This window comes from Nanorana parkeri, unplaced genomic scaffold, assembly GCF_000935625.1.
Source record: "Nanorana parkeri isolate BGI_ZX_2015 unplaced genomic scaffold, ASM93562v1 scaffold378, whole genome shotgun sequence".
NCBI lineage: Eukaryota > Metazoa > Chordata > Amphibia > Anura > Dicroglossidae > Nanorana > Nanorana parkeri.
In genome coordinates this window covers 1,247,974-1,275,303 of record NW_017306646.1, presented here as the reverse complement: position 1 = coordinate 1,275,303, position 27,330 = coordinate 1,247,974, and the positions used below count along the sequence as shown (strand labels likewise).

General features: G+C 38.8%; 1 protein-coding gene and 1 long non-coding RNA gene across 2 annotated transcripts in view; one reads left to right on the top strand and one right to left on the bottom strand.

The window, feature by feature from the left end:
• Positions 1-323: 323 nt before the first annotated feature.
• Positions 324-4,842, top strand: LOC108789133. Its single transcript, XR_001941381.1, has 3 exons — positions 324-647; positions 2,529-2,533; positions 4,831-4,842. It is a non-coding gene; the product is annotated as an uncharacterized LOC108789133 (long non-coding RNA).
• The window catches only part of RGS5 (regulator of G-protein signaling 5), a 111,908-nt gene continuing 86,338 nt past the window's right edge, over positions 1,761-27,330 (bottom strand). The window contains exons 4-5 of the mRNA XM_018559069.1: positions 22,510-22,676; positions 1,761-1,952 (exon numbers count right to left, since the gene is read on the bottom strand). Coding sequence (XP_018414571.1) covers positions 1,791-1,952; positions 22,510-22,676 — 329 coding nt within the window. The 3' untranslated portion in view covers positions 1,761-1,790. The remainder of the gene's footprint in view (positions 1,953-22,509; positions 22,677-27,330) is intronic.

Here is a 27,330-nt window from a genome sequence, read left to right as displayed (position 1 = left end):
ATCTTACCTCTTAATAAGGAAGATTATTAATATAGTTATTGGACCTTGTAATGTCTCCATAGGACCTTCTTCACTTTTTACACATCAAAACTAGGGAGTATAGTCTGCTAATTATTTGTCCTGGAGACTGGGGGTCAGATTTATTAAGCAGTCAAAAATCAACTGTATTGTCCATAACAGTCATCATTGGATGTTTACTTTCAGTCTCTAAACTGATCTAGAAGAAGATTGGCTGCTGTGGACAATGCCTCCATTATTCATTTTATTTTTATTTTTTAGGCCACCTGACCTTTACCACTGACCTAAGAGAGAAGAAGTAATTGTGTGCATATAGCACAAAAAGGTCAAGGACAGGTACATTTTGGGAAGTTTATTTTAGCAAATATAGCAAAGTATAGGTACATACAAAAGCATATTTTTCCTATCTGCAATATCTTACCTAAGTTTTTGCAGCCCCAGGTATCAAATTAATAGTCAGCCTCCTGGAATAGACATCCCTATATCCTCGTTCTCACTTCCATTATAGAACACTTACATGTTGAATGTGACCTATAAGCCCACTGGATCCCAAAAGTCCAAAAACCATTCCACATATGCTGTCATCTCTTACTGAAAAAGTTTGTTTACCCTGTGCATCTGACCCAATTGTCCATCAAACCTTTCTGTAAGCTTTTCAACCCATTCCCAAAACCTTCCCATATGCCACTGTTGCCTATACTTATCCAGGGGCTAGGAGTGCCTTCCTTACGGCCCTGTTTAGGTAAGTATCGCCTTCAGAAAAATAACTTACTGTGACAGTCTGTGCAGGTCAAGGGCTTGTTAATATAGGGAAGACTAATGATTTAGAACAAATGTATAATAGCATTACTACTACTGCAACCAAGCAAGAAGGACACAACAGAATGTATTCATTGTTCTTTATGGTCAGTCATCTCAGATCATAATGGAATCTCAAATAAATTAAGGTGCTAGGAGAAACCAAAGGGCTTCTGAATTTACTGTTGTGTAAGATGTCTACTCTCAATTTTTTTAAAAGTTAGGGAACACAACAACCATTCAGGTCCCAGCTGTTCTTATTGTAATTTACAATGTTAATAAACAACAAATTAAGTGCTTAGATGAAATTAACATTTCCTCCACTTTTGCTCACCCCAAATTTTAATTGCAGTGAAAAATGATCACTAGAAATAATGAACTAAATTGTGAAATAAAACAATTGGATTAGTTGATCAGTAATGTAATCTAACAAATGTTGGCCTTGGCTCTCATTTAGGTGTTATTAATTAACATTGTTTACATTCTTCGATTAACTAATTATTCATATACTATACTATCATATACTACTAATGTATGTCACTTTACTATTTAATCCATGTTACTTTATATCGTTTTTTAGTTCCTAAGAAAAATCCTTCAAAAAATAAAGCTTTTCACAGGTATCTATTAATCAGTGTTATACAAGGCATTTAGGAAAAGGGAAAGGGAACGAATTAGACCTTACATATGGTACTAAGATACAATACAAGGCAATCATTGTATAATTAGTGGGATCTGAAGGGTTTTATCTTCTTTAACATTAAGTATAGTTTATATAGCATGACTCTTTCTTAATTGACATGCCAGGAATATTGTTTTTCTGCTGTATGATGTGTATAACACAGGACATTTTGGCAATAACATTGTCACTAAAAGAGGCCATTAGAGTAAACAGCTGCAGAAACTACCGACCAACACATCGGTATATGGAAGCCATTGCATGCTGGGGAGCTCTGCACAGCTCTGCCATGCTGCTATTTCACTAATTCTTGGTAGATCTCTGAGCGGATGAATCTGGGCAGTGAGTCTTTCTCCATAAGAGCAAAAATCTTCTTCTGGGCCAAATCAAGGCTGGAGAATGATGGTTCCACCAAATTCTTCATTGTCACTGCTCTGGTGAAGTGGTCAATATTGACCTGCAAAAAAATAAAGATAATGGAAATTAAGTAACTTTTCTCCAAGCAGTAACTACTCCAGGCAGCTATATAAAAAAGGCAAACTAATAAGGCTATAAATCCACTATATATTGTAATAATAAACACAAATGTGGTAAGCAGGTGCATTTATATTGGTATCAGCATCTTGTTATGTCCTATACACTACAGTACAACACAGTTTGGGAGAGATAGATGGGCAGCACTGAGGACCAATCAGGTGTGCTGTAGTGCACATGTGTGGACAGAATGAGAGAGCATAGCCAGCAGAGCAATGAGCTCTTCCGTGCACAGATGCTCATTTAATTTCCAGGCACTGGCTGGGGGAAGGGAGTTGACCTAGCTGTATTTCTTGTACTGTATATCTAAAGGCAATTAGATAGAGTTAGGTTTTCAGTTCAGTAAACTTTGGATATCTTTGTATGTAAGTAGTGTTAGAAATGCTACTGTACAATTCCATACAGTTACAGGGCTGTTGTTGCACTTAGTACTACAAGGATAGCCTGGCCATACTTACAGCCTTCCTACTGTTTCTGAGCAAGGGGGGTTTTGGTACAGATTTGGTGGTCTAATAATTAACCTCCTACAGCTATATATTTTCATTAACCCGTGTGCTGCCACAAGCAGTCTGTTTTGTTATTGTTTATCATATTACCACCAATGTTTTGTGCATATCGGTAGAGACCTTAGACACTCCCTACCTCAACTTCCTATTTAATTTTACTCTCTTCCTCACTATGTTAAGAAGGATCTATACATGTGCTACAAGGCTTTAGAAAGAAATGTCTGTCCACTTCCAAGAAATGTCAAGGAATCACATCCTGTGTGTTGTCAAGCCTAAATAAACTACATTGGATTCTACTCTGAGTCTTCTTGGTGAGTTGGACCCTGCCTGTGGATATCATCAGCTCAGTAGGTTGTCATACTGTCCATACAGATTAAATCTCAGGAGGTATGGGCAAATACATAAATTGGTGGTTAACACTGAACAACCTAACTAAAAACATCTATATACCACCCTATATAGAATTTAAAAACAAAAATGTCAAAGTTCTGTAGTAATCTTAATGAATGATGTAGATAATGAATTCTATTTACTGAGTTTAGTACTTTACTGGCTGACTCAGAATATGAAGTTTACCAGAAAATGTCTCTCGGCCGAAAATGTGAACTGCGCATGCGCCCGCCCCAAAATGCTTTGCGGCCGCCTGAGAATTTTCACATATTCGGACAGGAGCACGCCGGGAAGACACCGGTAAGCTTAAACCACTTTTAAAGCGTTTTTTCTTTTTTTACACTTTTTGCATATATCTACTGCTTGCTAGCAGTAGATATATGAAAAAAAAAAACAGAGGCTTTAATTATACTTTAACTTCCCTGCAATCAGCTTTTATAATTGACTGGCAAACACACTTTAATTTTGTATAACCAATTAATATATTTTAGTAAAGTGAAAATCCCTATCAAACCTGACACAAATAACAAGTAGATACAGAAACATAGACCTCAGTAAGCCACTCTAAAAACAATGACTGATAACTGAGTAGGAGGTTTAAGACCTGTAAGTTACAGTAACGCTCATAAGTGTTGTGTTTTATCCCTAAAGCTATAAAACATTGCTGACATTTATTACAGCAAAAAAACAATACATCTGTGAGCTCTGTAAAGTCACAGACAGGTTTATATATCCATTAAAGAGATATACAAAATACTCAGTTTGTTCTGATATTTTGAATTTTACTCAAACATAAAAAAAATGTAGGTTGAACAGAAGGTATGCTTTCTGAAAAGTTACAATAACACCCATAAATACTTTATTTTATTCACACGCAAGGCTGAAACCCATTCCATAAATAATAGAATAAACACGATAACATTCAAACACTTTATACTGAAAAAAAGTGTATTATCTGATATCTCCAGATGCTGGTGGTGGGGCCATGGATGTTTCCTTGTGTAATAAGCTAGAGAGGCCCCTGCAGCATCGCTGTTTTGCCTTCCATTCTCTCCTCCTGCCTATGGCAGCTGTACTATGATGTATTACAATATATGCAGTGAATCCCTGTTTCTATGCAAATGTTTGCTAGAAGTATGTAAGGTTGTATAGCAGTGTGCAGAAGGTTACATGATAATTTAGTATGGATGCTGTATACACACAGACAATCATATATCAGGAGCAGATATGTGTGTTGATTGTTTCATGTTTCTTTCAATTAGTGTAAGCTCACATTTTATATAACATAACAGCAATTCCTTTCTTACAATTGATCAGAAGCAATATTGATACTCTTAGCCATGGTGTCCCTTACTATGGAAGCACGTCTCTTCTTGGATATAAGGCCATATTATTAATTATAGAAAGGAAAATCTATCACATTTCTTTCACATATATTGACATTCCAGATGAGAAGTTGATGCTTCCATGGCAAGCTGGTAAGACTTCTTTTGACCATAAATGCAGAATGATTTCCGCAGTCTACACAGCGTGCAAGAGAAACAGTAGATTGACCTGCTGATAAAATCCATTACTGTTATTCAATAGACATAAATTAAAATTGTATAGCAGTACTAAAGCAGCTGATAAACAAGCTGGGTGTATTAAAGAGGAACAATATATTCTAAGGTTGTTTGTGCTCTTACAAAGGTATTGTTCCATTCTTCTGTCTTCCACATGTAAACAAGTGAAAGAACAAATTGGCAAATTATATAAACATTTAGTGTGTGGGGGGGGGGTGTTCCAGTATAAATACACCTCTGTTATTTCTGGTTAGGCTCAAGAAAGACTCCCACGTCCAAAGTACCTACGTCAGCTTAAGGGTTACCTTAAAATATATAAAGATGCTTTATAATCACTTCAAAGTCCATTTCCATCTTTGTAAGTGATTAGCATTTATTGTGGTAACATAGAGGTGCACTGATGCAGGCTTTCCTAATTTTTTTATTAACTTTTTATTAGGCCTGAATCCTACAAATTTCAAATTTTCTCCACAGGAAACTCGATCTGACACCACGGTCGGATTGTAAAGCAGGCTGTAAACAGCTGCCCCTGATTCTGTGTAACACGATCAATAATCACCAGCTCTGCCTTTGCACACAATATACTGTCTGGGTGGGGTAGCCACTATGAATACTAATGAATGGGGTGTGGAGAGCTCAGAGAGAGCTTGCAAAACAGAGGCATTTCCATGAGGATATGAAGAGGAAAGCTGACAAAAAACATAAGTTTCTGTGTTAATATACAGTAACTGCATATGCCTGCTTTGTGTGCATTTGGTGTACATTGCTGGCATATGTTTTTTTTGTAATATCTCTACAAAAGGTGGAAATTGGCTTTAACAATGAAATAGTTACATTTTTTCTGCTGTTCTCAGTGGGATAACACTTGTCACAAAGGTGAGGCTCTTACTAGGTTATTGCTGAGAAAGTAAAAAACAGCTTTGAAATGTGTTTATTTATGTGGGAATATGATGCCATAACCTTGTCAGTGGATAACACTTGTAGTAGAAGAAAAACTGTAACCATACGTAGCTCCTAAATCCATATTAAAGGAGACATATTGGGAGAGAAAAATGTACTCTTACCAATACTTAGAGCCAGTGTGTGACACTGCAGCTGTCACATGCCGGCTGTATAGATAGAGAACTGAGTGATCATGAACCGCTGATCGATCAGCTTAAGGCTTCTTCCTGCTGTGAGTGGTAATTGTCAGTCACAAATCCCCACAGAGATTCCTCCCTCCAGTCTCTCTGTTCCTACATTGGAGTGACAGACAGGGGAGGGGGCAGGCACAGCTGGCTTTGGCTCTAGAGAGGCTGTCAATTAGGCAGTGGGGTGGATCCCAACAATACTGTCAAGATATTTGCTGGCTGCAGTGCGGCTCTGTGCTGTCAGCATATAGTGGGCAGTAGTCTGCTACATGCCGACTTTGGGTCACAGAAGTACATTTAGATTGTAAGCCCTCACGGGCAGGGCGCTCCTTACCATCTTGTCTTGAATTGTATTGTGACTGTAATGTCTTCCTTATATTGTAAAGCGCTGTGCAAACTATTGGCGCTATATAAATCCTGTATAATAAATCCTGTATAATAATTTGTAAATGTTCTTCTTTGACCCAAAAGAGGACTAATGCCGCCAAAAAGTTTGACTTTAATTCTCTTTTAATATTTACTTTAAAGTAGATCTAAACCCAGTTACTAAAACCTCCTGTAATCTTTAACGTGCTTATGTAATTTCAAAAGCCATTATCAATCTTTTCTTAAATTCGAGCCTTCATTAAAATAATACTTGGTAATCCTGCCATGAAGAACCTGTAACATGCGTTTCCTGGTATGGGGTGACCATGCTTTTCCCCGTCTCCCAATTTCTCTCCTGCATTGCCACCCTGTCACATTTGTTTCCAGCGGAGACTATAAGTAGCCATGCCAACACCTATTGTGTAGGTGTGTTCCATTATTGTCATCATCTGCAAACTGCCACTGGAGCATGTGCATGTAAACAGGAAGTGCTACAAAGAGAATGGAGGAAACCAGTAGCACGGATATGCACAAGAGGATGAAACATAGGAAAAATATATTTTCTACATGGTAACTGTTTATGATACATGGTGATTAAGTGAACTAAATGTCATTTGTTAGGGTTTAGATCAACTTTACATGAATATGTACAGTGACGTAGAGTATGTTCCTTGCTGGGTGAGGCATTCCCCCTGTCTGCTGCCCACAGGTGTGAGAAAGAAAGATGAAAATATCTTTTTTTTTATTGTCTTTCATTCTACTAGACCAACATAGGTCATATGGCTGCAATCTTGGTTACTCAACCACTGCTAAATTCTAATGCAAATATAGCATGTATAAAGGAGCCACATAGTTTACTGGGATCACTATAAATTATGTCATCATCCCTGAAGAGATGGTGTTGCTGGGATTGTATTTGTCCCTGAATCAGCTTTAGCAGGATATCGTAGTATAATAGAATTGATAGACATGCGGTAGAACTGAACCAATAGGAGTTGAAATCAGTTTTGATATACATCTAAAAAATTGGGGGATGTACTACTTCAAGGAGGTAACCCATGTTGACAGTATGTGTGTAGTGTATGGACCTGGTTATGATCCATGGCTGCTCTTCCTCTCTTGTCAAATGGGGGGATGTCAAATGGGGGGATCGCTCAACGGTGTGGTTAGGAGTCCTTCATAACAAATGGGGGCTGTTTGTTACATATGTAAAGCTTCTTCATTGTCTGTTGGACAGGATTGAGCATTACATTTGTCCCTGCTGATATGCTTGTATTGCAGTTTTATTGATGCTGGACAAACTTCTGTTATTAGGCTCATGAACACTGGGTAGTGCAACTTATACCACTAGTTTGTTGGGATATATACAGCACTGGCGTGGATTTGTTTTTTCATGTGGCAGGAAGACTATTTCAATTTCATATATATATATATATATGTGTATATATACACATACACACACACACACACACACACACACACAATAATGGGATTTCAAGATGTGTTATTAACGATATGATACCCACCTATAAAATATCATTATGGACATAAGTTGTCTTAAGTAAGATATAAAGATTGCACAATTGTGTCATAGGTACCCCAGGAATTATTATTTCCAATCTGGATGTCTATACTGAATGACTCATCTAATTGCAGTTGACAATAATTCCGGTACATTTGACAGTGAACAACAATCTTTCATGTCTAGCATTTCACGCAGTATATTTTGATATAATTTATGAATCACATGGGGCCCAATGGCATTTGTTTAACCTGCATGTTTTCTGTTAGCTGGTTTGTTTAATAAAAGATATAGCCTTACTTTTTAATATCACTCGATCCTACATCTCAAAAGTTTATACACTTCAGGGTTTTAGTAGAAATCATCGTAAATTATTTATAAGTAAATATATTTGGTCTTTGCACTGTATTTGGACTGTACATCTATAATACTGCAGGAGAGCACAATCTGTTGACTGTTTTCTAAACAACATCACTCTTTCTTGGATTTGAACACAGTCAGCTATGGCAATGCTCCATATTGTTCATTTGCCATTTTACATTTCTTTAAACATATTTGAGATTTTTTTTTATATATACTGCACATCTCCCTTAGCTTTAATGGAACCTCAACAGGAAGAGCGCCTCTTGTTTAGCATCTAAGTTTGTATATAATAAATTTAGTATAGTAGTGAGTTTGTGTACATGTGAGGCTTTCCATTACTATGATCATAGAAAGCAGTGCTCATTCTCAGGAAGAGAGTAAATATTCTTATTAGAAAACCCTGTTCTGCCAGCCGTCCATCTGGCCAGACTCCAGCTAAGCCCATAGTGCCGTTTTTCATAGTACTGCATGTCGCAGGCTGCAGCACTGAATATTTACACAAGTGTCTGACCACAGTTAGGGTCACTATGACTCCCTTGGGACATTCTACATCCGCAATATGTGGCAGGACCTGCTCCTTTGGGATACAACATCTGTGTTCTGCTTGGGGAGATCATCATGGGAAGGAAAGTCTTAACTCTTAATACGTGCAGTATTACGGCTCTGAAACTACTCAGCTGTTCTGCCTAGGCAGGATTTTCAGACAAGAGACAGCTTTACCTTTTAGCTCCACAAATGATTAAAACGTAATTTTCAAAAAAAAAAAGAAGAAAAGAAGAAAAAAAAGAGAAGAAAAAAGTTTCATTGGTACCTTATGTAACAAATGGTAAACTTAAAGAAGAACTATGCGGAGAGCGAAATGCACTCACCCCTATAATTAGAGCTGACGTGTGACACTGCTCTATTGATCGATAACTGAGTGATTACAAACCTGCAGAGAACAGTGACTATCAGACAGGGTGGAGTCCCAGGCTGCAAGTCACATTCACAATGACTTTCCATGCTTTTTTGCTTGCAAAATCGTCAATTGTAGAATCGACCAATTACACTGCAAACACATTTTATATACAATATATAGCGAAAATCATGTGTCCTGATAAATCCTGCTACATCCATGGTGGCTGCTGATGGGTTGATGGTGGCAAAATTCTGTGTAATAAAATAGGAGGCCTTACACTGACCGTCAATGTAACAGAGGTATTCTCACTGACCACCAATGTAACTGATGTATATACACTGACAAGCAATGTAACAAAGGTATATACACTGACCAGCCAAGAAACAGAGGTATATACACTGACCAGCCAAGAAACAGAGGTATATACACTGACCGGCAATGTAACAGAGGTATATACACTGACCGGCAATGTAACAGAGGTATATACTCTGACCGGCAATGTGATGGAGGTATATACATTGACCAACAATGTAACTGAGGTATTTGCACTTACCAGCAATGTAATGGAGGTATATACACTGATCACAATGCGACAGAAGTATATACACTGACCAGCAATGTAATGGAAGTATTTATACTGCGCATCAATGTAACTGAGGTATATACACTGACCAGCAATGTAATTGAGGTATATACAATGACCAGAAATGTAACAGAGCATATACACTGACCAGCAATGTAACTGAGGTATTTTCACTGATCAGCAATTTTGATTTGTATATCAATTAGCCGTGATATTTACATATAAATGAGTCACAGCATATTGATATGTATATACTGCCGCCCATTCATATGTAAGCCTTATGGTGGGTGACAGCTCTAGGCACAGTGCGGGCTCCCAGCAGGCTCCGAAGGGAGCGTCTTTCCCTTGCAGGATTGCAAAAGGATGTCACCAGCACACCATTAAAGTGAAATTAACAAATTACCATTTATTATTGGAGTACTGTCATTCCAGTACCTCAGGAATTACAATACTCCATTAATAGATTTACTTTGTTGATCTCACTTAAATGGTGTTCTGGTGACATCCTTTTGCAAACTTGTAGATCTTCACGGGGCCATCCGTGGTCACTACGAGCACCCACCAGGGTGTCAAGGAACATCCTATACCGGTAAGGAGTGCAGCAAGAAACCTATATATTTCCCTTGCAGGATTCTACAGAGTCACCCTTGTGTGTGCTAGTAAGCTGTACAGCTAAAGTAAAAAAAAAAAAAAAACGCTTCAACAGCGGTTTAAACTTACCTTGTTTTCGCTGCACGTTCCCGTCCGAGAAAACGAAACTGCTCGGGCGGCTGCAAAGCATCTTGGGGCAGGCGCATGCGCAGTTTGGATTCTCGGCCGGGAGACAAGCAGAGACACAAGGTAAGTCTATGGACGCGTGCACCCGCATGCAGACACCACTGGATCGGAAGTGCCTGCAAGCAGAGAGGAGTCAGCGCTGGATCGGAGAGCCGCCGCACCGCTGGAGGGACAGATGAAAGCATCAGGAGAGAAGAGGAAGATCGGATTAAGAGACATCATTTAAGGTAAGTGCTGACATTCACATTAGGGGAGGGAAAAGAAAATATCCTTTATTGTCACTTTAAATAAAATACTGATCACAATGCAGTCATCTGACACACATATAAGTTTATTACATCGTGCAACCTAATCCTCATATCCAATTGTCCTCTGATATCACTGTATCTTCAACACATAATTATCCATTAATAACGTTCACTGATATTAAAATAAAATAGTGTATTAAAAGAGATTAGGCTATTGGTGTCCATTAATTGAGTCTGCAATTAACTTGGCTGTCAATTAATCATAAACCATTTTCCATATTCCTAATTATGTTCCTTTAAAACAATACTTAATTTTAAACCTGACCTTTGTAGCATCTCCATAGAAACAGAATACTGAATTCACTCATGTCCACGCCAAATTCACATGTTTCCTACTTACAGCTGTGCGATGCACCTGCCTTGTGTAGGTGTGCAATAATCAGAGTTAACCTTTCAATGCCTAACACCATTTCATCATCATCGTCATCATGTTACATGTTTCCGTAATCATGTTTTGTACACTAAAGTGTCTTGCACTTTATCATGAATGTGACTCCTACCTAAAACCACTGGCTGAGGTTCATAAACAGATAAATGGCATGGTTGGTCAAGAATGGAAATGGTACTTTGTATATATCTCAGGGATGTTAGCATTGCAGTCACTTCCTGAGACGTTTTGTTGCTGGGCAGGGTTGTCCTAATGCATTAATGGTGCCAGCCACAGACAGACAAGAATATTAATCAACAGTACACCATGCGACGTCAGACTGTGATTATAACAAAACAACATCCACTATAAAAAAAACAAGAACAATGCTTTCTGTATTTGGGAAACAGCAATACTTTATCGTAAAATAATGATAGTAACAGCCAAACTTATAATCAGCTGTTTATACAAATATTCAAATCTGGCACCAGTGCAGCCGTCTATTATCCATGCTGCCAAAACCTTCAAATAATAACAAACCCAATATGTATGTTACATCCTGAACTCCATCGCAAAACTGTCCATATTAGATCAAATCACATTAGTATGATTCCATATTTAAGACCCATTTCCAACATTTTAATAGTGGATTTTCGCATTGTGCATTTCTTGGTTGGGAAATTGAAGTTGTTATTCCCATAGAATAAAATCACTTAGGGGGTCATTTATAAATCATCTGTCTAGCCATGTGCTGGCCAAATGCCATTTACATGGCATTCTCACCACTAGTAGGAACTGAGGAGCACAGAAAATTATTATGCTTCTTGGCTCCATCTTGTGGGGAAAATGATGTGCGATTGGCATTTGGCCAGCTTATGGCTTGGCGGGATGAATGATAAATCATCCCATTAGAGTTCCAAATTTTGCAGTGGACTTTTTCATATGTTAACGATCATCACAAATACAAATCACAATTTAGAAGAGTAAGAAACTTCAAACACAGATAAAATAGTTGGCATACTGTATGTTAGGTATTACTCCACTTTGAAACATACAAATACAAATGCTAAAAAGCACCCATCATTAAAGCAAACCTGCCAGCTAAAATAACCTTTTAAAATGTGCAGGTCCCAAATTGTGCCTGTAGTTTTCTGTGTTAGTCAGAAAGGCTTGTCCTGTGCACCCTCCTGACTCTGATATCACTTTGCCACTGGGTTTTGATTTCCCAAGCTATGGTGCAAAGCTACACTTTCGTAACTGAGCCACCCATCCTTCATGCCTCTATGCCACCCACCCTTCACTCCTCTATGCCAACTATCCTTCACCCCTCTATGCCACCCACCCTTCACCCCTCTATGCCACCCACCCTTCACCCCTCTAAGCCACCTACCCTTCATCCCACATAATGAAATAAAAGAAGGAGGAAAAGATTATTCAAAAGATCCCAAAATATTGGTTGACAGACAGCACCCAAAGGAACCCCAGCCAGTTGGCAACTTGGAGTGAAAAGATAGGTTGCCAGCTCCCAACAGCAATTCCATGTTTTGTTTGAACAATTAACACCAAATACCACAAAACAGGTTTGTTTTAAAGTACATAGAAAACAGAAACACCAACCACCAGCAGTGATTGACACTTGACAGTTTCCTCTTCAGTTCACTTATTCCATTATAATTGTCTGTGACTATCTGAGAACGTTTTTTCCTGCCCTTGTCAGAAATGAGGAAACTCCAGAGTCTGCATGATCTTGGATATTTCAGCTACACTTCATATGATATGTAGATATGCATGAGGAGAGTCGTCTTGTGGAATAAGTCACCTCTTATCTATTCCCACTTTGTTTTTGGTTTTCAATGGTACAGTTGTTGTTTTTTGTTTTACTTAAATGGGCATTAAAAAGGTTTATTTAATTTGCTATGGATTAGTGCTAAACATGCACCTCTTACATTGTTTCTTCATTGATATACAAAATGATCATTATCACTTAGTTGATAAATGTATTACATAAATGTGCTTCTGCTAAAATATAAATAATTGCTGGTAATTAATAAGCATCACCATGAAGGAGAAATTAGTAAAATTATGTTATGATCATAAATGAATTTCTATGAGAAAGTGAAATATGTTGGAGTATTGCAATTTCTTTCTGGGAACTTCCTTATACAAGGTGCACACATCTCTCTTGGGCTCCCTCTAGTGACCTTCAGGTTAAACACTAAAGATAGTGAGGCAATGAGACTGATTTACCAAAAGAGCTAAGAACATCTGCACAAAAAAGTGTGAATATTTATTTTATCTTTTTACGCAATAATAAAAACACAGAGGATTGAAATCATAAAAAGACCACGTGGTCCATCAAGGCTTCCCCTTTTTAATTTTTTTTTGGTGGGTTTGTTTTTTCTTTTTCTTTTATTATGTAGATCTCTGTTTTTCCTAAGTATGTTTAAATTCACTTATTGTTGACTGTTGACTGACTCCCTACCTCTGCTGGAAGTATGTTCCAAGCATCAGCTACTCCTTTAGTGAAACAATACTTTTTAAAGTAAGGCCTGGTTCACACCTGAACGTTTTGTAGCGCGTTCAACGCTCGACGAACGCTCTACAAGTCGCTCAAACATCTAAATCCCATTGTATTCAATGTGTCTGGTTCACACCTTACCGTATTTCCACCCGTCCGAACGCGATACAAAACGGCCTACGCCCAAAGAAGTACATGTACTTCTTTGGGGCGTTTTGGTCTCGCGTTTCCATTGGGATACAGCCAAGTAGCCCTCAGAAACGGGCTTTTGTCGCGCGACAAACGCGCATATTCAATATGCCTAGGTGTGAACCCAGCCTTAGTTTTGCTAATTTAGGATCATTTTTTGACCTTAGCTTCATATTGAAAACAATACCCCCCTGGACTTTATTCACACCCTAAATGTATTTAAAGATTTCAAGCATGCCCCCATCCACCTCTTTCCTCAAAAGTGTACATATTCTTCTGTACTCTTTCCTGATATGTTTTTTTTTCTGTTTTGCATTTTTGTCTGTCTCTGGACTTGTTCTATCTCAACATCTTGTAAGTGAGGTCTCCAGTACTGGACACAATATTCCAAATGAATTCTAATTATAGATCTATACAGGGGAACTCAAGATCTCCTTCCTCCTGCTGGTCTTCCCCCCTAGTGATGCACCCCAGAGTTTTATTCGCTTTCCCCAATGCATGGTTACTCTGTTTGTTCATTTTGCAATCATCTGAAATAAGAATCCCCAAGTCCTTTTTTTTCTGTAGTTCTAGCCAACACTGTATCCCCAATATTGCACACTGTCAGAGGATTTTTCCCCTAATGGCATCATTTTGCATGTAGAAATGTTAAACTTCAGTTTCTACTGCGCTGCCCCATCTCCCAACAATGCCAAATCATGTTCCATGTTGCTAATAACTCCAGGAACATCCGGCCTTTGCACACCTTTGTATCATCTGCAAAAATATATACTTTGTCTACCAGGCCTTTAGTTTTATCACTTACAAACAGATTAAGTAAAACAGAACCTAGAACAGAGCCTTGTTGTTGACCACCAGTAACTGGTCTCTGCTCCGAATGCACCCCATTTACAACCAAGCTCTGACAGCTATCCTTCTCGTGTGAAAAGAACATTTCTGTTCACTTTCTAAACTCAATCATGTGCAGATACTTTTCACATTGCTGGATAACTGAAGTCAATATTCACACAATATTTTGAGTGGAGATTTTTCAGCTCGTTAAGTAAATAATCCCTAATGCCTTACAGGATCAACATATGCCAGTAATAATATTTACTTGTTTAGGTCAATTTACCATCTCTGTAAAGTAGCCACCACTCCAAGCTCACTCCTGTGATGGACTACAATCTCAATACAAATTAGTAAACCAAACATGAGAGCGAGCTTGGAGTGGTGGCTACTTTATAACACACACAGGGACCATGGGGAACGAAAGTAGCCACCCTCCAGAAGGAAGGACAGTGTCAGCACAAATTCAGAGACGATTTGAGGTTCTACAGCTAAGTGATGCACAAATAAGGTACATTTGTGTTACTAGTTGAGGTTTAACTCCTGAGTTTAGTGTCACTTTAAAGGAACTGAATAGTAGCTGAATGGACCTTATTTCCTTCCAGAGTATTGCAGGATCCATATTTAATGGCGCTCTCTGGTTCAAAGTCAGAGCTCTACCACAATCTTCAACCCCCACACACACATACACACATACTCAAGGCAATGCTTTGAGGATCTCTAAGTAATAAAAAGAACACTTGCGTCAAACTGTGGCTGACATCAGAAAGGAAAGGCAAGATTTGCATATTGATGTACACGGCAGTCAAGGTGAGTTTAAATATTTGTCCTTAGTGACAAGATTACCCTAAAACTATTAGCGCTCACTAGTGCAATATAAACAATTTACAAATAATGAAGAAAGTAATAGGTTACTATGTAAATTTAAAAGACTGCTCCTGCTAGATCCTAAGGAGTTGACACAACATACGTTGGTACATGTATGCCCCAGGAAAGAGAGAGGAGCAAAAGATAAGGATGCATTTATTCTGTATAGCAGGGGTAGTCAAACTTCAGACCTCCAGCTGTAGTGAAACTGCAATTCCCATCATGCATCCGCCCCTGGGAGACATGTTTATGGCATGCCTAATGGTATTTAATGGGGTTTCTCCACAGCTGTAAGGCAGACATTTGGCTACCCCTGGTGTATGTTATTGTGTAAAGAAATATGTAGCATACATCCTTATTTGAAAAACATTGTCATAGATTAGGATGTCACATTTCCAATACTCCAGCATGCTGGCCAGTAAAAATATATGAACTCTAGTACACCAATCTCTGATGTAGTCATCTGCACACAGTCTGCACATGCAGGGGTGTCCGTAGACTGTGTGCTGCCTGAGGCAGTCGGGTGGGGGTGTGCTACCGGTGCATGCTACGGCATCCGTCATTCCGCCCAGCTCATTGATTTCACTGGTTGACAGGAGCTGGGCGGGATGCTGGCCAGAGCATCACAGGTAGCTAGAGCTCTAGCAACCTGGGGCGCTCTGACCGAAAAGGGGATGGCAGACCTGCCGCCTCCCCCACGTGACCCAATGAGATGCCGCCTCAGGCTGCCTCATTAAAGATATGGCCCTGTATGCATGTGTCTTTTGGCTGACCACAATACCATGTCTTATTGTGGGCTGAAAACATAAATCATATTTGTGGAGGTGTCAGCCCTGCCCAGTTGTCATTCTCGTCACATTCTCCTTATCCCTAAGGAGAATTCTCCACAAACCCTCACATTCTCCACTTTAGTCCACAATATGAAGGGGGCTAATTAGACTCCTTGAGATAACACAGGAAATGTGTACGGCATAGCTCTAAATGTCTGATTTGTTTCACTTATTGAACAGACATAACAAAACACTTTTCAAAAAGAATCACCTTACAGATGCTGGGAATAAGCTGATAGTGCCATCACCATACAGTGTACTCAGAAGTAAAAGAATGCTAGGGGAAAAGACATTGCATATCTCTTCTGCCAAAAATCCCTACCTCCTAGCATTTTTTTGGTTTTAAAGTTTAACCGACCAAAAGGTATTGAATAGGTAAGCCCAATAGAAGACTGTTGGGCGGAGCTAACTGTCATTGCTAGCTCCGCACAATCATTTTCTATTTTTCTACTTTTTAAACTATTTTTCTGTTCTGCTCGGTCCCACAGAGGGAGCGAGCAGAACAGCCGAGCCGAATGCCGCGCATTTAAGAATAGACCTAACAGCAGCGAGTAGCCTGCCGGAGGTTCGGCTTAGCCGATCCAGATAATGGATGGGCTGAGTCGAACTCCTTCTGCACTTCGGGTCGGCTGACGCGAAGCCACCCGATGTACGGCTGATTTCAGCCGATATACGGCTGAAATCAGCCGTACCAGCCTGAAGTGTATAGCCGAACAGTTTTCGGCTCACTTCGCTTCAGGTCGGTCATTCACTCGGCTGCCTACGGCTGCTTAGTGAATAGACCCTTAGAATGGACACTGGTGACAGAGAATCAATCCCCCTGAAACCTCTCGCTTCTGGCCTGACAAGGACCATCTTTATTCTTTTTTTACCTTCTTTCTGGGCTGTCATTGTATTTCTGTGTTGCATCATTCTCTCATAAACAGAAGGAAAATGTCTCTTGTTGGGCTTCATAGGTTTGCATTGAATAATGAAAAGTGCAAGAAGTAAACATACTCTGTTCAAGCACCTTACTTGGTCACAGCTGCTATTCCTTCTACAACAATCAATATAAATCATTGAAACAGCAAAACACACGTGTTTATAATTATAGCATAGTTCCTCATATATGGAAGTACCAGGTCACAGTATAACACTGGCAAGGGGGCTGAAGCAATTGCAGCAACAGGTTTAATTTTTAAGGAGATTTAAACCTATCCTAACGTTCGGTTAAATGTATTACAGGTGTATCAAAACAAAAGGTGCTCAAAGTCTTATAGTTCATTTTGTGGAGAAGGCAGCCACAGCCCAAGTAGAAAGGCCTGTTCCGTGCTGGCATGCTTTAGAGAAGAACTCTCTGTGTGGAAGCAGTGGTCTCTCTACATAGTTCTGACATGCCCTCTGCTGAGTCAGACCTGAGCAAAGTTCACATTATCTGCTGATTGGAGGGCTCTAGCTCTGACTCGGCAGGGGGCATATTGGATCACTGCTTCCACACATGGAGAGCAAGAGTCCTTTTCTACAGAATGCTGGCAGTGGAAAGGCATTTCTAGTCAGACAGTGATGGAGAGAAGACTCCAAAAAATGGGGGAAGGGAAAAAAAGAAAGAGGACAAAAGTCCCAAGAGAGATCTGACTAAGTGCAAAAGTTTTCCAGAACAGAGATATAATAATAGTAAGAAAGTTAATATTAAATTCTCACATACATGTGGTTGCAGGACGTCCCATAGGGGATATCAAGCAACCAGTATAATGAGGAGTGTGGGGAATACTTCTGGGCAGGTGGTTTTAATGATGGAAGATAATGGTAACAATGGTATTGACTGTTGGCAGTATTGAAGGCTTCTTGGTCATTATCAATACAGTCTATGAAAACCTTGGCTTCTTTGGTGTAAGGCTTGGGACCCAACGGGACTACATTATATAACCATACAGGTGTCTTGTTGGGTCCCTATACACTGCACTGATGATGGACAAAAAACCCACAGGTGTAGGTAGTTTGGAATAAATGGCACTTTAATATTAGACGATATTTGCCCTATACACCAACAGTTTTTGATGTGCATCTGGCTGTTGGGGCATAAATGAATGATTTACATGGCTCCACTCACTGTCCTGAAATGAGTAATAATCTTCTTGCGATTTGTGATGGAATGAGACATGTGAATACCTTTTGTTCTGAAAAGCCTTTACTGCACCACAACTGCAGATCCTTTGGCATGATAAACTCTTCATGTACGGTAAATATATTTCCACTATTTGTATTGCACTTTTCCTATTATTCAGCTTTAATTATATTTTTAATATATCACTAGGAAGCAAAACAATGAAATTGTTGTTTAGGGGTGAGATTTGGGAAAACAGGTCATAATTTATGTTGTCCTTGTCCTTTACTGATTTGATTTGTGGCACACAGAATGGTATTGCTGCTTTGTTGACAATATGAAATGACGCAGTCTGGTAATTGTTATATGTTGGTTTGAAGCCATGTCCTACTTTACTGTGGGTTTGAAGCCATGCTCTACTTGTTACTTCAGGCTCAATTGGATGTTTGACAACTAACAATGCAGGTATTTAGTAACCTTACCACTTTTTTTTTTTGGTGTGAATTAGCTTGGCTCAAGTACAATGTTTTGGCAGAAAACAATCAATCCAGCTTTTTGGCAGGCCAAGGTCATTTGTTTCCTTCATAGCTACGTGAAGTAATAGGCATAAACAGCTTCTCTTCCTACTTACTGAAAATTAATATATTGTTTTAGAAATATATTTTAACAGCTGTTAATTTAAAGCAGCTGTTGTTTTTAAATGGATACAAATAAACATACTAAACATAGAAATTTGTTTAGTTTCCTTTTGGATGGACTCAGAATTTTATTTATTTTGTTATTTGCATGGGGGGGCCTAAAGAATGCTAGAGAGCTATGTGATCAAGTAAACAGGGTATATCAAAAAAAGGGAAAGAGAAAGAAAGGGGCTTTGAGGTGACCACTAAAGAATACCGGGGAATTGAGCCAAAGATAAGGTCGATTGATTCATAGATATAATAAAATTTCATTTTTAATATACTCAATTCATAATGTCAATACATATAAATATATTAAAATTCATCCAGATAAAAATCATAAATAGATGTATACAACATAAATAACCTCCCTGGAGCCCACACAGAAACCATGTTTATCAATTCGGCGAAACGCGTTGAAGACTGGAGCAAGCACAGAATCATGGCTGAATTATTTATATATAGAACAATCATGTGCAAACAATCATGTAAATTAGATATGAATACAATGAGAGCAATGACCAATATATGAATTGATAAACATGGTTTATCAATTATATATCTTTGGATCAATATCAATATCTTTTGATCAATTCCCCGGTATTCTTTAGTGGTCACCACAAAGCCCCTTTCTTTCTCTTTCCCTTTTTTTAATATATATTGCATATATAGGGGTGGTGTCCCAGTTTGTGTGATGGTTCCTAACCTCTGTAATACAAGTAAACAGGGTGTTAGAGAGGTGAATTCATCACTGTGCTGCTTCTCCTTTCACTGACCAGTCACAGGCTGGGTCAGGTAATGAACACTTCATTCTGAGAGAAAGAGAGAGACAGAGGGAGAGAAAGAAAGAGACCTGTTCAGAGCTTTCTCTCTCTTTCTCTCGCTTGCTGCGCAGCTTTGACCAGCTGTTTGTGCATTAAGAATCAGCTGCAGTCACATTCGAGGACTTAAAGCAGAACACCAAGCAAAAATAAGAAGATAAAATGAACAGCCTATTAAAAATAACAAAACCCGCTTTTGCAGCAATATTCACCTTTGATCCAGAGATTTCCCTCAGTATATTATTTTTGCCGTTAGCATAGCCGCCAGGAAAGGCACATAGTTCCCCAGGCCACTTTACATTTATGTTACCGTAGATACTACTACATATAGATTAGCAAACCTTCACCCTTTCTCCAGGACATTTGCATTTACAAATGCAGCACCCCTACCCCCTTACAGCCCTGCTGTACCGGGCTGGAGTGTGATCCACTCCTTGCTTTCTTCCCTGTAACCACACAGGAGGTGAGAGGAAACAAAACTCTCAAACCTTTTCAATAATGAATCCAGAAAAGTATTTCTTTACATTTTTGGCCAAGCACTAACAGTCTGAACAGCTGGCTTCAACTCTCTCAATTCAACCTCCCTGAACTTCCTGTCCAGTACAAGATCACAAAGGGCAGCACAGATTCCAGCAGCTGTCCATCTACTAGCTTGGAGAAGGGAGAAGGGAGGAAAGAGAAAGGATGAGTGTGGGGAGCAGGGGAGTGTCTTGCCTTTCTGTGCCTGTGCCTTTCTGTGCCTGTGCCTTTGTGGAGAAACACACAGCTTACGAGCACACACATAGGGCCCTGCAAGGGAAAGGATCCACCCTAAAAAAATGATATCACGGCCAGTGATCAGTGGGACCAGCTGATTCTAGAGGAAACTAAAACATTGAAACATCAAGGAGCTGCATCCATTGTGTGTGATTTAATCAGTATTTAAAATAGTTTAAAAATCATTTAAAAAAAAACTTTTGACTTTAATATTACTTTAAAGTTAGGAGAATCCTCACCACTGGCAGCTGTCACCAGAACAGGTATCGCCGTTGGGAGATTTTCCCTCTACAACTCCACAAGGATAACATTCCCCTCACTTTCTTTTCTAGTTACAGTGGTCACCAGGATTTGAAGGGAAAATGAATCTCTCCAAAGGGGCCAAGAAGAGCAAAATAAACCCAGCAGAGGTTCCAACCCTTCCTGACTCTGCTCAGAGCTAGAAAATAAACTTTTGGCTTGTGTTCCGCATTAATATTTCTATTTATGTTACAGTGTCTAAGATAAGCATCTACATGCGGTTTCTGCTAACATGTTGTATTACCGCCAAACCAGGGAATGATTATCTTCAGATGAGAATGAAGAATGCCGTAGTTGGTAGTGAACTCAGTTTTAAAGAAATCTCTATCCAAAATGAATACATTAAACCGGGAATAGGAAAGCGTAACATTAAAGAAGAACTTCACACTTCCCATAAAAAATACAGTTCATGTGCCCTTTACCTTTGCTGGTGTTTTTATGCTGCATAAATATACTTACAAGCCCACCAGATCTAACATTCTCTTGCACCACTCTCCTACTCTAGGTCCCAACCCATACCACCATCTTCCTCTTCATACGGGGGTCGGCCATCTCTTACGGGTTCTTGCACCGGCCTCCTGATGATGCGGCACCCAATGCATGTTGCTGTGCTGTTGGGAATCTGATGCCTAATGGGATATGTGACGTCAGTATACCAGGTGGCTGCAGAGGAAGGTGGACACCTCATTCTCATCTAATGTAAACGAGATTGGAGGCCTGGTGCAGGTTGGCCATGAATAACAGTTTTTTTTAAATAAAATAGTCGGCTGTTTTGTGTTGTGAAGTTCCGCTTTATGCTGTGAATATGCAATATACTACTGTGAAGATTTCTTACTAATCTTGTTCTCTCACTCTTTGCACTACCTATGTCTGTCAAAATTATTTTGGCATATCTAGAAACTATTTTTCCTGCCTTCTGATGGTCAATACAATTGTTCCCCGCATGTATGCTTTCGCAATGCACCTTCCATAACACCTTGATGAAAAGAGTATGGAAATTAGTGAGATTTGTTGGAATTTCAAAGTACCACAGAAGAAGGGTCTCTAGTACTACATGAATATAAAAATAGGTATAATCTTACATACAAGTGTACATAAAGTGAACCTGTGTCTGTGGATTACAGGTTTAATTTTATGCTGGAACCCACAGCTGCTAATATTTAGCCTTACTTTGCTCTAACTCCATGCTGTTACCCCATTTGAGGCAAAATTACATACCTGATACTTTTGGGTATGAAGAAGCATGTCACTCTAACTACTTCTTCCACCTTGCAGTATTGGTGGTGGCGGGTTTGACTTTGGGCTTTCATGAGGCTCCCAACAATTCTTGCCCCCCGGCAACTGAACAAAGTATTTGGAAAGCCAAAAAAAGCACAGACTGACTTAACTCCACAAAAAATATTTGTAGTTTGTATATACTTCATATCTATCATATATTTAAAGTACATTGTATACCTAATACACTGCAAGTTCATTCTGATTTTTTTTATGAATATGTTTTCATGAATATGCTAAAAAATGCCCTTGCTAGGACCCAGATGCCAGTCAACCCATTAGCAGAATTACATGCTACCATGCCCCATGCTTAGATTCCTGGATTAGTGACGCTTGGCAACGGGATCTCTGCATACGTATTGCAATAAAGCTACACCTACTTATATATTATTGTCATGGACATATTTGAAATTAATAAAGAGATTGTTCCTGTAAGTCCAATGTTCTATTGTATAGTTTAATATTAAGGTTTTTTTTAGGTTACATGTTATTTTATTTAAAGACTAAATAAATTCCTGCACGTTTCTACATGCATCAAAGCATTGTCCCTGCAAATTAAGTTACCTCTCTTGGAGCCTCTGTCTGGATGAATTCCTCAAAGATTTTCTGGGCTTTCAGAGCCATTTTAGCTGGAGTCTTGGTCTTCTTATAATCCTCACAAGCCATCCAAAATTCAATATTCTCCTCACTGAATTCCATCTTCAGAAAGCTTTGGAAAGCAGAAAGTCCATCTATAAAAAAGGGAAAAAATTATGTTTAGACATCATCACATTGCTTCCAACAGAATCAAAAGTTTTCAAAGAATGACAACAAAAACAAAAAAACACTGTATAGCTAACACCACTGTATAGATACCACCACTGTATAGATACCACCACTGTATAGGCCATCATTTTTTTTACTAAAGCTGTCATGGGACAGCTTTAGTAACAAAGTTTTACTAGTTTTAGTTTTCACTGAAGCTAATCTCTGTTTATACATTGTTTCATTATATATTTCATTGATTAAATTGCATTTCATTGATTAAATTGCTCAGGGTTGTGGCAGCTTTTTGTTAACTGATCTACAAAACAAATCGAAGTTCCAATTTTTGATGGTGAAGGTAAAATCTATACACTTTTGTATAGGGTGACTCCTTCATTTTAACATAAATAAGTTAAAAATCTGACTTACAGTATTTTAGTTCAGTTCTGTTGAACTGATTGTCCTGATTATATGAGATTCACATACATATTTCCATTGAACAGTTATTTTGGGAACAGTGATTGATTCAATATTATAAAAATAAATATAACATATGGTATAATGAATGCTAGTCACCCGTGCAGATCCAATTACATGGCTAGTCAAAATAGAAAATAATACTTAGTCCCAGACCATTGCAGCAAATACAGCCTAAGGGTGGAGGATGCCTCTGAATATTTGTAGAGGAAAAGAGACAGACAACAAGAACATTCGTTAGAATAATAAACCCAGTAAGAAGAATTGGAGAATTGGCACCGGAAGACTTGTTTTTCTCAGAATGTAAAGAAAAAAAAAAATCTAAATTATCCTCATGCAATAACTTAGCAGAGAAAAAGGAAAAAACTAAAATGTATGTGTGGGCAGATACATGAATAGAAGTTACAAGGCTTCAAAGCAAAACTTTGATAGGGCCATTGAATTACCTCTCTTTGCAGTACCTGGAACTTTGCCCCTAATTACACCACTGATGGCCTGTTCTACATGCTATACGTTTGGTACACTAGTGATTAGTGCAAAATATTTTTTTTTTAATTAAAGTCCATTTAGAGACGAGGACAGAGAAATTGTAAGACATATAACTCTGCCCCCAACTGTCATGCTTCAGTGTAAGCATTACATAGGGCCAATAAACATACAGGTGTGTGTGATCTGTGTCCCTCAATGGATTTCACGAAAAATATTTTACGATAAGTAAAAAAATCTTATTTTTTAAATAATCCATTTAGGAACAAAGGAATGTAGAAACACAGAAACAATAGGGATGTCCAAAAGCAGTCCAACTGAAGGGCGGGCAACAGCCACTCACAAACTTAAGGCAGATTCAGGAGCCATCTGCAACAACCAGAAGAATGAACTCCTGAATCTAAACCAGAAAAGGTCACAGAGAATTGACCTGCTCAGGTTAGGACAAAAATCATCGCCAAAGGAAGTGACAACCTTAAGGGAAACTTAGTCTGCCCCAGCAGAAGATATTAGACAAAGCAACTAATAACAGGTGGAGTATATAAATACACAAACTGAAGAACATGCCACAAAATGAAGAAAATCTCTTTGCTAACTGGACAACAGGTCCACAAAGGAAGATCAGTAGTAGGGAAGATATCCATCCAATTTTTGTATAAGATAATCAAAATAGAGAACTATCTAGAACAGGGTTCTCAAACCTCCGGCCCTCCAGCTGTGGTGGAACTACAAATCCCATGAGGCAATGCAAGATTATCACAGCCACAGACATGACTCCCGAAGAGAGATGCATCATGGGATTTGTAGTTTCACCACAGCTAGAGGGCCGTAACTTTAATGGCATCCCAGTATTAGTCCGTAGGGTTCAGTATCGAGTTGGTCTACTCTTTTCCGCTATAACAGCTTCAACTCTTCTGGGAAGGCGTCCACAAGGTTTAGGAGTGTGTCTATGGGAATGTTTGACCATTCTTACAGAAGCGCATTTGTGAGGTCAGGTACTGATGTTGGACGAGAAGGCCAGGCTCGCAATTCATCCCAAAGGTGTTCTATCAGGTTGAGGTCTCTATGCACGGTTGTTGTGCCAATCGGAAGGCCACACGAAGTTTGGAGGTCTGTAGCTAATGACTCTGCAGACAGTTGGCGACTTCTGTGCACTGTGCGCTTCAGCATGCGCTGACCCCGCTCTGTCATTTTACGTGGCCAACCACTTCGTGGCTGAGTTGTTGTTGTTCCCAGTTGCTTCCTCTTTGTTATAATACCATTATATATATGTATATCCAGGACATAGGACTATATGCTCTTTGACCTGCCCTGATCTAGCAAGATGTGCACAGCCATGTAGTGAGGGAGAGGAATTGTAGCAAGGGAGCTAAAAATAATACTTGAGAAAAGTAATTATTTGGGATAGTTAGCGAAGTATGTTTTTTAGTCTCCACAGCTTGAGCAAAGGCTAAATTTGTTTGGTTGACCGAAACTCAAATGCAGCTCAAGCTCCCTTACTTATGTGTTGCTCTTTTTGTTTACAGTACAAAGTAAATAGTTAATATTAAAGATGTTTGCTTAGTCGGTCAAACATTAGAAAGGTAATGACACAAAACACAGTGTTTAGAATTCTTTTACTAGTTATAGGAAATTACACAAATAAGAAAAATGGGAACAAGCAAGTTGTTTGGGTCTCCTTGTCTCCATATCTTCCTGTGCTTTCTTCACATGCACCGTCTAGATATTCTCAGAAAAATGCCTCTGTGTTTACACTTAGCAGACATCTGTATATTTTGAGAAACAAATGTCCCTTGTAAATTATTTTTTCCTTGAAGGCAGCAGTAAAAAAAAATATATGATAAACTGGCACAGAATGCAAGAATTATCTACAGGGCTCAGTTTCCTGTGTAGTACAGGAAGATACATCATTGCTGTGAGTTTTCTCTCACTTGCCCAAGCTTTCATTTAATTAATTACTCACATCGTGTTTACACTGCAGATTAAACATTCTTTGTTCTGAAAATACAGTATGTACAGATATTGCATTCACAAGCCATTCAATCATTAGCAAGTCAATTAGTCAGCAAACATACATAAATATGTTTACAGTAAAGAAATAAAATAAAATAATTTAAATTAGGAATAAGTAAATAAGCTTCTGGATGTACACTAAATCAAAGAAAGAGACGTTTTCTAACATTTAACACTCACAGAAAGAATGTACAGCAGTGCTAACATTTGACACTCACAGAAAAAGTGTATAGCAGTGCTAACATTTGACAGTCACAGAAAGAATGTACAGCAGTGATAACATTTGATAGTCACAGAAAGAGTGTATAGCAGTGCTAACATTTGACAGTCACAGAAAGAGTATATAGCAGTGCTAGCATTTGACAGTCACAGAAAGAGTGTATAACAGTGCTAACATTTGATAGTCACAGATAGAGTGTATAGCAGTGCTAACATTTGACAGTCACAGAAAGAGTGTATAGCAGTGCTAACATTTGACAGTCACAGAAAGAGTGTATAGCAGTGCTAGCATTTGATAGTCACAGAAAGAGTGTATAGCAGTACTAACATTTGATAGTCACAGAAAGAGTGTATAGCAGTACTAACATTTGATAGTCACAGAAAGATAAGGTGTATAGCAGGGGTAACATTGACAGTCACAGAAAGAGTGTATAACAGTGCTAACATTTGATAGTCACAGAAAGAGTGTATAGCAGTGCTAACATTTGACAGACACAGAAAGAGTATATAGCAGTGCTAGCATTTGACAGCCACAGAAAGAGTGTATAACAGTGCTAACATTTGATAGTCACAGATAGAGTGTATAGCAGTGCTAACATTTGACAGTCACAGAAAGAGTGTATAGCAGTGCTAACATTTGACAGTCACAGAAAGAGTGTATAGCAGTGCTAACATTTGACAGTCACAGAAAGAGTGTATAGCAGTGCTAACATTTGATAGTCACAGAAAGAGTGTAAATAGCAGTGCTAACATTTGATAGTCACAGAAAGAGTGTAAATAGCAGTGCTAACATTTGACAGTCACAGAAAGAGTGTATAGCAGTGCTAACATTTGACAGTCACAGAAAGAGTATTATTATACAGGATTTATATAGAGCCAACAGTTTGCGCAGCGCTTTACAATATAAGGAAGACATTACAGTTACAATACAATATAAGATTTTAAGGAGGGCCCTGCCCCTGAGGGCTTACAATCTGAAAGAGGAGGGGGAAATGATACATAAGGAGGGAGCTGTGTGGGGATGAATTATTTGAGAATGTGAAGGTTCAGTGGAGTATATAGCAGTGCTAATATTTGACAGTCACAGAAAGAGTATGTAGCAGTGCTAACATTTGACAGTCACAGAAAGAGTGTAAAGCAGTGCTAATATTTGACAGTCACAGAAAGAGTATATACAGTAGCAGTGCTAACATTTGACAGTCACAGAAAGAGTGTAAAGCAGTGCTAACATTTGACAGTCACAGAAAGAGTGTATAGCAGTGCTAACATTTGACAGTTACAGAAAGAGTGTATAGCAGTGATAACATTTGACAGTCACAGAAAGAGTGTATAGCAGTGCTAACATTTGACAGTCACAGAAAGAGTGTAAATAGCAGTGCTAACATTTGACAGTCACAGAAAGAGTGTATAGCAGTGCTAACATTTGACAGTCACAGAAAGAGTGTA